Below are 13,048 nucleotides of genomic sequence, written 5' to 3' on the forward strand. Positions count from 1 at the left end.
ATTCATTATGTCGAAGTCTACATCATAATCAGCACTGCCGAAAACATAAATTTTCCTACAAAATCTGCTTCTACATCACTGCCATCACTTTACTTTTAGTACTGATCACTATTTTGATCCCCACACATCAAAACTCAATTTATACTTTAAAATTTTACAGATTGGGAGCTTTTTAGAACTCATTCCATCACAGTGCATTTGCATACCTTCTACCTTTATTTCCATTTTTTCAAAGGAGTACACTTAAAATGATGATCTGTTACATAGTTTAAATGCATACTTCCACGAAGTGGTAGACAGAATTAAGTGAACATGCGATTGAAATTGTGTCGTGTATGAAAAGGTAAAATACAACTGGAATCCTATTAATTGTGTCATGTATGAAAAGATAAAATACAACTGTATGAAAAGGTAAAATACAACTGGAATCCTATTAATTGTGTCATGTATGAAAAGATAAAATGCAACTGGAATCATGATAATTGTATCATGTATGAAGAGGTAAAATACAACTGGAATCATATTAATTGTGTCATGTATGAAAAGATAAAATACAACTGGAATCCTATTAATTGTGTCATGTATGAAAAGATAAAATACAACTGGAATCATGATAATTGTATCATGTATGAAGACGTAAAGTACAACTGGAATCCTATTAATTGTGTCATGTATGAAAAGGTAAAATACAACTGGAATCCTATTAATTGTGTCATGTATGAAAAGGTAAAATACAACTGGAATCATTAATTGTGTCATATATGAAAAGGTAAAATATAACTGGAATCATATTAATTATGTCATGTATGAAAAGGTAAAATACAACTGGAAACTATTAATTGTGTCATGTATGAAAAGGTAAAATGTAATTGGAATCATTAATTGTGTCATGTATGAAAAGGTAAAATATAACTGGAATCATATTAATTATGTCATATATGAAAAGGTAAAATACAACTGGAATCATGTTAATTGTGTCATGTATGAAAAGGTAAAATATAACTGGAATCATTAATTGTGTCATGTATGAAAAGGTAAAATATAATTGGAATCATATTAATTATGTCATATATGAAAAGGTAAAAATGCAACTGGAATCATATTAATTGTATCACGTATGAAAAGGTAAAATACAACTGGAATCCTATTAATTGTGTCATGTATGAAAAGGTAAAATACAACTGGAATCCTATTAATTGTGTCATGTATGAAAAAGTAAAATACAACTGGAATCATATTAATTGTGTCATGTATGAAAAGGTAAAATACAACTGTATGAAAAGGTTAAATACAACTGGAATCCTATTAATTGTGTCATGTATGAAAAGGTAAAATACAACTGGAATCATATTAATTGTATCATGTATGAAAAGGTAAAATACAACTGGAATCCTATTAATTGTGTCATGTATGAAAAGGTAAAATACAACTGGAATCTTATTAATTGTGTCATGTATGAAAAGGTAAAATACAACTGGAATCCTATTAATTGTGTCATGTATGAAAAGGTAAAATACAACTGGAATCCTATTAATTGTGTCATGTATGAAAAGGTAAAATACAACTGTATGAAAAGGTAAAATACAACTGGAATCCTATTATTGTGTCATATATGAAAAGGTAAAATATAACTGGAATCATATTAATTATGTCATACATGAAAAGGTAAAATACAACTGGAATCATATTGTGTCATGTATGAAAAGGTAAAATACAACTGGAATCATATTGTGTCTGAGACAGATTAAACTCTTAATGTAACTGATTAAGAACTTAGGTTGTTTTTTCCTCTTACTCTAGTTATATGACACAATTTTTTTAAATGTACACTTTTTATCATGAAAAAATGATGTAGATTAGTTATTTTTTAAAATATTTCTTTCTGCTTTTCAGCTATGGGTCTAAAGTGCATGGCATACCATGCTGGGATATCTGTGAGTAGGAGGAAGGATGTTCATAGTAAATTTGTCAACGATGAACTCCAGGTATAATTTGGGTATAACCAGGTGAAACAGAAATACTTAATACCATTTGTACTGTTTTCTTCATACAGTAAAACAAAATTGTTACATTCTTAGATTAAATGTTTCCTTGTTTGAACACTAAGTTTAATGTCCCCATTCAAAATCCTAATTACTGTATATTCTATAGGCTTTGTCTTAATAGTCTTTATTAAAACATTTAATTGGTAATAGCATTTGATTTGTGTGGTCCATAAGGTACAATTGCAGTAGCATTTGATTTGTGTGGTCCATCAGGTACAATTGCAATAGCATTTGATTTGTGTGGTCCATCAGGTACAGTTGCAATAGCATTTGATCTGTGTGGTCCATCAGGTACAATTGCAATAGCATTTGATTTGTGTGGTCCGTCAGGTACAATTGCAATAGCATTTGATTTATGTGGTCCGTCAGGTACAATTGCAATAGCATTTGATCTGTGTGGTCTGTCAGGTACAATTGCAATAGCATTGGATCTGTGTGGTCCTTCAGGTATAATTGCAGTAGCATTGGATCTGTGTGGTCCATCAGGTACAATTGCAATAGCATTGGATCTGTGTGGTCCATCAGGTACAATTGGTAATAGCATTGGATTTGTGTGGCCCATCAGGTACCATTGCAATAGCATTTGATTTGTGTGGTCCATCAGGTACAATTGCAATAGCATTTGATTTGTGTGGTCCATCAGGTACAATTGCAATAGCATTTGATTTGTGTGGTCTATCAGGTACAATTGGTAATAGCATTTGATTTGTGAGGTCCATCAGGTACAATTGCAATAGCATTTGATTTGTGTGGTCCATCAGGTACAATTGCAATAGCATTTGATCTGTGTTGTCCATCAGGTACAATTGCAGTAGCATTGGATCTGTGTGTCCATCAGGTACAATTGCAATATCATTTGATTTGTGTGGTCCATCAGGTACAATTGCAATATCTTTGGATCTGTGTGGTCCATCAGGTACAGTTGCAATAGCATTGGATCTCTGTGGTCCATCAGGTACAATTGCAATAGCATTTGATTTGTGTGGTCCATCAGGTACCATTGCAATAGCATTTGATTTGTGTGGTCCATTAGGTACCATTGCAATAGCATTTGATTTGTGTGGTCCATCAGGTACAATTGCAATAGCATTTGATATGTGTGGTCCATCAGGTACAATTGCAATAGCATTGGATCTGTGTGGTCTGTCAGGTACAATTGTAATAGCATTTGATCTGTGTGGTCCGTCAGGTACAATTGCAATAACATTTGATCTGTGTGGTCCGTCAGGTACAATTGCAGTAGCATTTGATCTGTGTGGTCCATCAGGTACAATTGTAACAGCATTTGATCTGTGTGGTCCATCAGGTACAATTGGTAATAGCATTTGATTTGTGTGGTCCATCAGGTACAATTGCAATAGCATTTGATCTGTGTGGTCCATCAGGTACAATTGCAGTAGCATTGGATCTGTGTGGTCCATCAGGTACAATTGCAGTAGCATTGCTCTGTGTGGTCCATCAGGTACAATTGCAATAGCATTGTATCTGTGTGGTCCATCAGGTACCATTGCAATAGCATTTGATTTGTGTGGTCCATCAGTTACAATTGGTAATAGCATTGGATTTGTGTGGTCCATCAGGTACCATTGCAATAGCATTTGATTTGTGTGGTCCATCAGGTACAATTGCAATAGCATTTGATTTGTGTAGTCCATCAGGTACAATTGCAATAGCATTTGATCTATGTGGTCCATCAGGTACAATTGCAATAGCATTTGATTTGTGTGGTCCATCAGGTACAATTGCAATAGCATTTGATTTGTGTGGTCCATCAGGTACAATTGCAATAGCATTTGATTTGTGTGGTCCATCAGGTACAATTAGCTCAGTTATAGCTGGGTTTTTTTCATCTGACACGCCAAATCCAGGCAGACAGTGATGGTGGTTTTTTCGTCTGACACGCCAGATCCAGGCAGACAGTGATGGTGGTTTAAATAACAAATGCACAGCTTAAATAATAAAATCGTGATAATCACACTTCATTAATAATCAGTAATTCAGAATCACAAGTTGCTGGTTCAGTGCAATTAAAATGAAAAGAAAAATGTTTACAGTTAAATTATCCTATTCTATACTTGTATTGAATAATTGAGCTTAGCAATAATTTTGCCATGAATTTTCTTCTTCAGTTTCATAAATCTTGAACTCAATTTCTCTCAGATTCATTTTGGCATGAGACTGTACCTACAAGCTCAGAGTGACACATTGATATTTATATATTCATTTTGACATGAGACTGTACCTACAAGCTCGGAGTGACTCACCTGATATTTTTATAGTCATTTTGACATGAAACTTTACGTACAAGCTCGGAGTGACTCATCACCTGATATTTTTATAGTCATTTTGACATGAAACTTCACCTACAAGCTCAGAGTAACTCACCTGATATTTTTGTAGTCATTTTGACATGAAACTTGACCTACAAGCTCAGAGTGACTCATCACCTGATATTTTTATAGTCATTTAGACATGAAACTTTACCTACAAGCTCAGAGTGTCTCACCTGATATTTGTATATTCATTTTGACATGAGACTGTACCTACAAGCTCAGAGAGACTCACCTGATATTTATATATTCATTTTGACATGAGATTTGAACTACAAGCTCAGAGTGACTCACCTGATATTTATATATTCATTTTGACATGAAACTTGACCTACAAGCTCAGAGTGACTCACCTGATATTTATATATTCATTTTGACATGAAACTTGACCTACAAGCTTGGAGTGACTCATCACCTGATATTTATATATTCATTTTGACATGAAACTTTACCTACAAGCTCAGAGTGACTCACCTGATATTTATATATTCATTTTTGACATGAAACTTTACCTACATGCTCAGAGTGACTCAGCTAATATTTATATATTCATTTTGACATGAAACTTTACCTACAAGCTCAGAGTGACTCATCACCTGATATTTATATATTCATTTTGACATAAATTGATTTTTATTATTCACCAACTGTTACATACACAAGTATGTTCACTCATTTGGTGGATGGTAGACTGTATCATTGCTCATAAATTTTTTCATGAAAACATGTACAAATGAGTGCTGTTTAAAAAAATAAATGTGTGCTGTTTGAAAATGTAATTACCATTACAAGTGTTCAAATAAATGAGTTCAGACAGTAAATCTTATAGATTATTTACTACATGTATGTCCAACATTACTGACACTAATTGCCACCACTTAGAAGTCAGAATATCTCATAAAAATTGTGACCACAGTAGAATATTGCTTCTTGGACTTAAACTGCCAAGTAAAGGTGTGCATCTGTCCATGTCTTAAACTGTATTATAAAAAAAGAAGTCCCTGTCTATAACCATGTGAAAAGTGAAGCAGTCTCTGTCTATAACCATGTGAAAAGTGAAGCAGTCTCTGTCTATAACCATGTGAAAAGTGAAGCAGTCTCTGTCTATAACCATGTGAAAAGTGAAGCTGTCTGTGTCTTGAGCCATGTAAAAAATGAAGCTGTTCATGCCATAAACCATGTCAAAGAATCAAACAGAGATAGCTGATTTGCTGTAACTAGACCATTTATCCCAAAAGGCATTTTTTTCCTTCTCAGTACAGACATCAGCCACTTTCTCTTTATCGTTGATGTCTATATACCACAGAGTGATTAAACTCATACCCAACATCTACACTTCACCCACACCAGTTGAGTTTAAACTTCAGTACTGGTAAAACTTTCTCTCACATTTCCTTCTCAAATCTTTCAAGAATCTTGATGATTTTGAACCACCTGTCCGAAAGTGCAGTGAAATTATGTGTTCAGTTAGTCTGTAAGGGATTAGTAGAAATGCATTTGGGGGGTTTCTTTTTTGTATATATATCTTCAGTATTTTTTAAAGCTTGTGGACGTTATTTTCTCACCTGGTAAGTCACACTTGACTTGTGTGAACTGTAATTTTGAATTGCAAACATGGGTGAATTTGGTATTTTTCTGGGTGTTGTTGTTGTTGTTGTAGGGTTTTCTTCAGCACCAGATTAGCCATACATGTCAGCCAGTATAAATGGAGGAGGAAGAACCTGGGGAAACTCCGGAAAGAACCACCAGCCCACGAGAAGCTACTGGCAAGCTTTCTCACATACCCACATTGGTCGAATCCTAGACTCGAACCCACGCAGACAGAGGTGAGGTGGCAATGATCCATAACAGTGAGTACTTTAGACCACTTGGCCACTCAGGACCTCTTTTTATGGGTGTTATTGGCGAATTTTCACATTTCATAATAAGTTTCAGAGGTGCAAGGTGGTTTTCTTGTCTTCCAAAATAACATCTAGTAGAAAGAGAGGAAGACTGAAAATGAAGCATGATATGATTATTCCAGAGTTTGATGTGTTGAGTTTTCATCCTGTATCCTCCTCCATCATCATTATAGTGAAGGATGCTTTGTTGCAACCCCCCTCCCCCCAAAAAAAGAGATAGTTAGGAAAGGGTCGCCAGATAATATCATATCTAATCAGATAGAGATGGATAATGCATTGTATCTAAATGTATAAAAAAATTACACCAGACTTCTGTCTTCGTGGAATTGATGATGGGGGATTTATCAAGGAGGTAACAGCACAGTTGCTTTCATTGGGATAATTGTTTAACCCTCTTCACTTTTTAAAATAAAAAATGCTTTTGTTTTGCCTGGAGAGCTTACTTACGATGTTTGGCAAATCTCCAATAGTGGCCTGGAGCATACAAGAGAGTGTCCTCCCTTTGGCAGCCTGTAGGTTCAAATCATCCATGCATGACTGAGCAAGGCCTTTGGGCCTGTCAGGCAGGACCATGAGGATTGTTTAAGATTTGGCTAATATGGGTTTCCAGCTAATACAGCCACATGTTAACCGTCATTACATTCCTTCCTTCCATCCTGGTGATAGGAAGTGAATTTTTTCAATAGAATGTGATGCACACCAGCTGCACATTCCATTATATATGAAACTCAGAGATCAGATTGGTCTATCCATTTTACTAGTCAACGTACCTTCCAAATGACAACATAGCCTTCCTTTCAGCCTACCTTAGGGTCAGGTGGAACATACATTATTGTTGACTGACCTTCAGTACAATGGGGCTGACTTGATTGGCCTTTAGTGACATGTATAACACATACGCTCTGAATGTTGCAGCGGTATAAATATCTTATCCACTATTCTGTAAAGTCAATTTCAAAGTATTTGAGGCAGCTTTGAAACTGATGCAGAATACGTTGGTGACATCATTAATGCTAGATTTAGCATCTTCATAAATTTATGCCTCGCCAAAACAATGTGGGAAACAAGGATGCATGGGAGTCTACATCCTGCATAGCCAAATTTATCAATAGGGCAGCTCACCAATCAAGTGTAAATGCCTTTATGGCTTTGTCAAATCTTGTTTTTATATGAAATGACATGCTTCTTTTTTTGTCATTGCTGAAAATACATTAGTTCCTGGCTTTGTGATCATTCTGTTCGGCTCACTGCCATTGCTTACAAGTCATAAAGAGGAAAAATGAAAACAGTTGGTGCAAGTGGTAGTCGCAGCTTCAGAGGAGAGATAATCAGGAGGCAGAGGGTTAAATGGTACCTTCAAGGGGGAGATAATCAGGAGGCAGAGGGTTAAATGGTACCTTCAAGGGGGAGATAATCAGGAGACAGAGGGGAGATAATCAGGAGGCAGAGGGTTAAATGGTACCTTCAAGGGGAGATAATCAGGAGGCAGAGGGTTAAATGGTACTTTAAGGGGGAGATAATCAGGAGGCAGAGGGTTAAATGGTACCTTCAAGGGGAGATAATCAGGAGGCAGAGGGTTAAATGGTACCTTCAAGGGGAAATAATCAGGAGGCAGAGGGTTAAATGGTACCTTCAAGGGGGAGATAATCAGGAGACAGAGGGTTAAATGGTACCTTCAGGGGGGAGATAATCAGGAGGCAGAGGGTTAAATGGTACCTTCAAGATTTGTGATCTTAATCACAACAAATCTTCAGATATCAGCAGACATTTAAGTCTTAGAGGCAATTTAATAATGAAGAAAGGAAACTAAAGTTTCTCTTTACCCAAGATTTCCAACAATCAGCAGTGACTCAATAGCCCCAGGACCCTTCAGAGAGTCTCTTTCTCTGTGTGCCAAACTGCTGTATTTCAGTTATACTTGGAACAACTTTTTTTCTAACAATGAATGGGTCATCCAAGTAGTTTCAGATAAGCATTTGAATTCATTTATCCAGCCCTCTTCCTCTCATTTTCCCGTTCTGTGATGGATATTTTAAAAGGAAGCTATTGTTTTACTCTCCAAATAGGTGGTGTAGCTAGTTCACAAGCCAAACTCTCCAGGATTTTATCCAAGGCTTTTCCTGGTACCAAAAGTCAATGGCAGACTCAGGTCATTGATAGACCTAGCAGTACAAATCAAATTTGCCTTTCCATCAAAATGTGTGAGATTGCAATCAACCTTGATCCAACAGGCACATGTGTCAGATTGCTGTCAACCTTGATCCGACAAGCACATATGTCAGATTGCAATCAACCTTGATCCGACAAGCACATGTGTAAGATTGCAATCAACCTTGATCTGACAAGCACATGTGTCAGATTGCTATCAACCTTGATCCAACAAGCACATGTGTCAGATTGCAATCAGCCTTGATCCGACAAGCACGTGTCAGATTGTAATCAACCTTGATCAGACAAGCACATGTGTGAGATTGCAATCAGCCTTGATCCAACAAGCACATGTTCTTATCCATTGATCTTCATTCAAGCTCCTTTGCCAGTCTCAAGACCAGTGTCAAACACTGGTTTCTATGAGGGATCTTACACAGCTCAACTGTTTATTAAACACAATGGCATATTTGATTCTCCTGGGTCACCTCTCTTTTGCACCCTCTGCAGATGGCATTGCTTGCAATGTCACCTATTTTCCATCCTCAAGACCAGCACATTTGACCTGGATTAAGTTAAAGCAGGAAGACAAGTTTATGACAGGGAATTCTCTGAAGCAGCCCAAGCCAGACAAAGCGATTTATGTGGATACCAGTTCACCAGGATTGAGTGCTCACTTGTTGCCTCGCTTCACCACAAAAATGTGTAAACTATAATCCTCTTGGAAATGAGGGCAATACTGAACTCCTTTCATTTGTGGTGAGAGAACCTGTGTGGAAAAGCTATTCTTGTAATGTCAGATATTTCTTTGGTGGTGGTTTGCCTCAAATGTAGGTTGGGAAACCAAATCATCAGACTTAAGTGGCCTGGTCCAGGAGTTTCCATGCATGTTCTCCTGACCAGATCAGACATCTCCAGCAGACATTGTTCTCATACAAAATGTAATAGAAGTTGTTGGTAGGCATATACAGTCAGCATCTAAAGTTCTCTCTCTCATATATGATTTGAATCTGATTTGCCCAGTAACCCATTTAATCCTTTTGATGTCAGCATAACCTCTTCGCAGATGCAGGTTCAGTGCTTTCATTTGATTTTCCATAGCTTTTTTGCTCCTTATGGGAAATGTCATCCTTCTGCCTAGTTGTTTTTACTCTGTAAGGGAATTCATCCTTCTCCCTAGTTGCTTTTACTCGGTAAGGGAAGAGTCATCCTTCTCCCTGGTTGTTTTAACTCTGTAAGGGAAGTCATTTTTCTCCCTAGTTGTTTTTACTCTGTAAGGGAAGTCATCCTTCTCCCTAGTTGTTTTTACTCTGTAAGGGAAGAGTCATCCTTCTCCCTAGTTGTTTTTACTCTGTAAGGGAAGTCATACTTTATCCTTATTGAAAAAGAGCAGTTTATCCTTCATATAGGAACTTTAACATTCTTCCCTCAATAGAGGCCAGTGTTTGGATGCTCAAGCATTTCTTTCTCTCATTCTCCTAACATTAATGTGAGTGGGGACAAGGAGAAAGCAAAGCAAATTGTTTCAGTAAATTATGTTTCTTCAAGAAGACTTGCCCACTTATATTACTAGTAAACCCTACCACACTGCCCCACAAATGCAAATACCCTTATTGATATCGGTTATGAGCAATGTCCATGCATAACAAGGATGTGGTCTTGCATCTAAAGGTCAGATTTGGTATGTAAGCTTATATGAGTTTAATTACAGGTGACATCAGTGCATTGTAATGTGGTCATCTTGCATATGATTGGCTTAGTATGTGAACATTTTTAAGGTCATATTTCTGAGCAGATTTGATATCGAAGCCTGTATCATTCATGGTCACAGATGAGTTCAGTTACAAATGACATCCGTGCATATTAATTAGGTCATCTTGCATTGGATGTCTGAGCCTGTGAAGGTCATAAATCTTGTCACATTTTGATCCGATTTTGCAAGTAAGCTTATGTCATCTGGTTTGGTATGCGTACTTGTATCACTGAAAGTTTGGATGAGTTAAGGTATGAGCGACATCAACACATTTTAATGAGGTGAGCTATCATCTGATGGACTGAACCACTCTGGAGGCCTTATTTCTAATATGAATTTAATCATGCCTTGATGCCTTATTTCCGATCTGATTTTAATCATGCCTTGAAGCCTTATTTCTGATCTGATTTTAATCATGCATTGAGGCCTTATATCTAAACTGATTTTAATCGTGCCTTGAGGCCTTATTTCTGATCTGATTTTAATCATGCCTTGAGGCCTTATTTTGATTCGATTTTAATCATGCCTTGAGGCCTTATTTTGATCCTATTTTAATCATGCCTTGAGGCCTTATTTTGATCCGATTTTAATCATGCCTGGTTTGTAAGCTTATCAAGATTTTGCATGACTGATTATGAGCAAGATAAACAGGTTATTAAGGTGATCTTGCTTCTGGCTGAGCTTGTGAGTTTAACACCCTGGAGGCCATATTTTTGGCCAGACTTTTGGTATGTTAGCTTAAATCATCAAGATCTCAGACAAGTTTGAGTATCAGCTAGATTCTCACATATTAATGGGGATCCAGGGTGATCAGAAGGAGGTATTCGAACCTGTGACTTTTTGGTCATGAGTCCGGTGTCCTAACTACTGTGCCATGGTAGCTTCCTTGGATCATGATTTCAGTTGTTTCCAAGGTATGACTCTAGAGGTGGGACACCAGGGCAGACTGCACAGATTAACTCCCCTTATAATGCGAGACTCTTTTCTTTATGGGTAGCGTTTTGAGCAGTCTCTAAATTATGAATTATTGCCTAGGTACAGGGAGAGATCCATTGGAGGTTCATAAATGATATCTTTTTTATGTGAAAAAGGTAATCCTGCATGTATGTGTGTGTATATATATATATATATATATATATATATATATATATATATATATATATATATATATATACTCTGATAAAGAAAATAAATGACACAAACAAGCTCCAAGCTCTTCTTTCCTTTCTTCAAATGCAATATATATGTGACTGCATTCACAATTTGGGGGGGGACCCTGAGTGGCCGAGTGGTCTAAAGCGATCTCCGTTACGGATCACTGCCATGTCACCTCTGTCTGCGTGGGTTCGAGTCTAGGATTCGGCCAATGTGGGTATGTGAGAAAGCTTGCCAGTAGCTTCTTGTGGGTTGGTGGCTCTTCCAGGGGTTTTCCCAGGTTCTTCCTCCACCATTAATACTGGCTGCCATGCATAGCCTATTGTGTGCTGAAAAATGGTGTTAAACCCCACAACAACAACAACAGCATTCACAATTTGATGTTTGTCAGCCACCAGGTGAGCAATATCAAGCACAAAGGCCTCTTGTTTACCTTTTAGAACATTGTTATGAATACTTACATTGTTACTGATGAGTAAAAGTCAAAACTGGCTGTGGCACACAGGTAACTGTTGTATACAGGTTAATGCTTTACTATTGGTTTTTGAACAGTTAGCATGCATCAGATGTTATTATCATTATTAATATTTTCATGACATCAAGTTTGTTTATGTGCACTGTACAATAAAATCATAATTACAGGTAATTCCACAGGATGCTAGGATTCCTGATATTCAGCCTCAGGTTTTGTCATCTCTGATATGATCCACTTTTACACCCAACTCACTCCTTCGCGCAAGAAAGGCCATTAATGATATTGTTTCATTGCAGTCTCACAGAAAGGGACCATTTTCTTTTTTTATTTAATGGAACATTATATTTTCTCTAGCAGATTAATTTCTTTCTTCATGGCAGGTTGTGGTGGCTACAGTTGCATTTGGCATGGGAATAGACAAACCAGATGTCAGAAAAGTTATCCATTATGGAGGTAATTTATGATTTCTGAAAATAAAACTTTCGATATACAATGCTTTTATTAGACTTACATCAAGTCTTATTTCAAAGACATTGTCCAATTACATAATCATTAAGAAATTACTCTCTGCTACTTCTGAAATCCTCCCTCCCTGAAAGATAAAAGATTGGCTTTCAGACTATATATCACATAGACCAATGAAAGCAACTCAAACAGATTAACTCCCTTATCAAACCGCTCCGGTGGCCTAGTGGTTAGAGTGTCCGCCTCGGATGCAGGAGGTCGTGGGTTCGATCCCCGGCCGAGTCATACCAGAGACTTAAAAAATGGTACTAACAGCTGCTTCGCTTGGCGTTCAGCATTAAGAGGTTAGTGTTAGGACTGGTCAGCCTGTTGTCAGGATAATGTGACTGGGTGGGACATCATGCTACATGTCTGCGGCATGATGCCCCAGTGCTAGACATCACTATAAACTGCCACATTGCAGACATCGTAGCAATATGACTGAAAAATTGTTACAGCTACGTTAAAAATCAAAAATCACATCACATCACTCCCTTATCAAACATTAACTCCCTTATTCATGCTGTGTAGACCACTTATCTGAGATGTAACCAGTTTAAACTTTCATTTGCAAATGCGAACACTGCTTCTGAGGAATTCATTGCAGTTTAATTTTGACCATCACTGATATATTTTCAGTGGTATAGAAAGTTGGAAGGTTGATATACCAGTTGTATACAATGTTTGTATATTTTCCAGTGAATATTCATATGGATGCAATTTCACTGATTGCTATT

The 13,048-nt window shown here is 37.0% G+C and overlaps 1 protein-coding gene across 1 annotated transcript in view; it reads left to right on the forward strand.

The window, feature by feature from the left end:
• Positions 1–13,048, forward strand: part of LOC149776131 (bifunctional 3'-5' exonuclease/ATP-dependent helicase WRN-like) — a 202,244-nt gene that overhangs the window by 77,455 nt on the left and 111,741 nt on the right. The window contains exons 13-14 of the mRNA XM_089942399.1: positions 1,894–1,985; positions 12,188–12,260. Of these exons, the coding sequence (XP_089798525.1) occupies positions 1,894–1,985; positions 12,188–12,260 (165 nt within the window). The remainder of the gene's footprint in view (positions 1–1,893; positions 1,986–12,187; positions 12,261–13,048) is intronic.

The sequence above is a fragment of the Sinohyriopsis cumingii genome, chromosome 18, assembly GCF_028554795.1.
Source record: "Sinohyriopsis cumingii isolate HCF-2022 chromosome 18, ASM2855479v2, whole genome shotgun sequence".
Lineage (NCBI taxonomy): Eukaryota > Metazoa > Mollusca > Bivalvia > Unionida > Unionidae > Sinohyriopsis > Sinohyriopsis cumingii.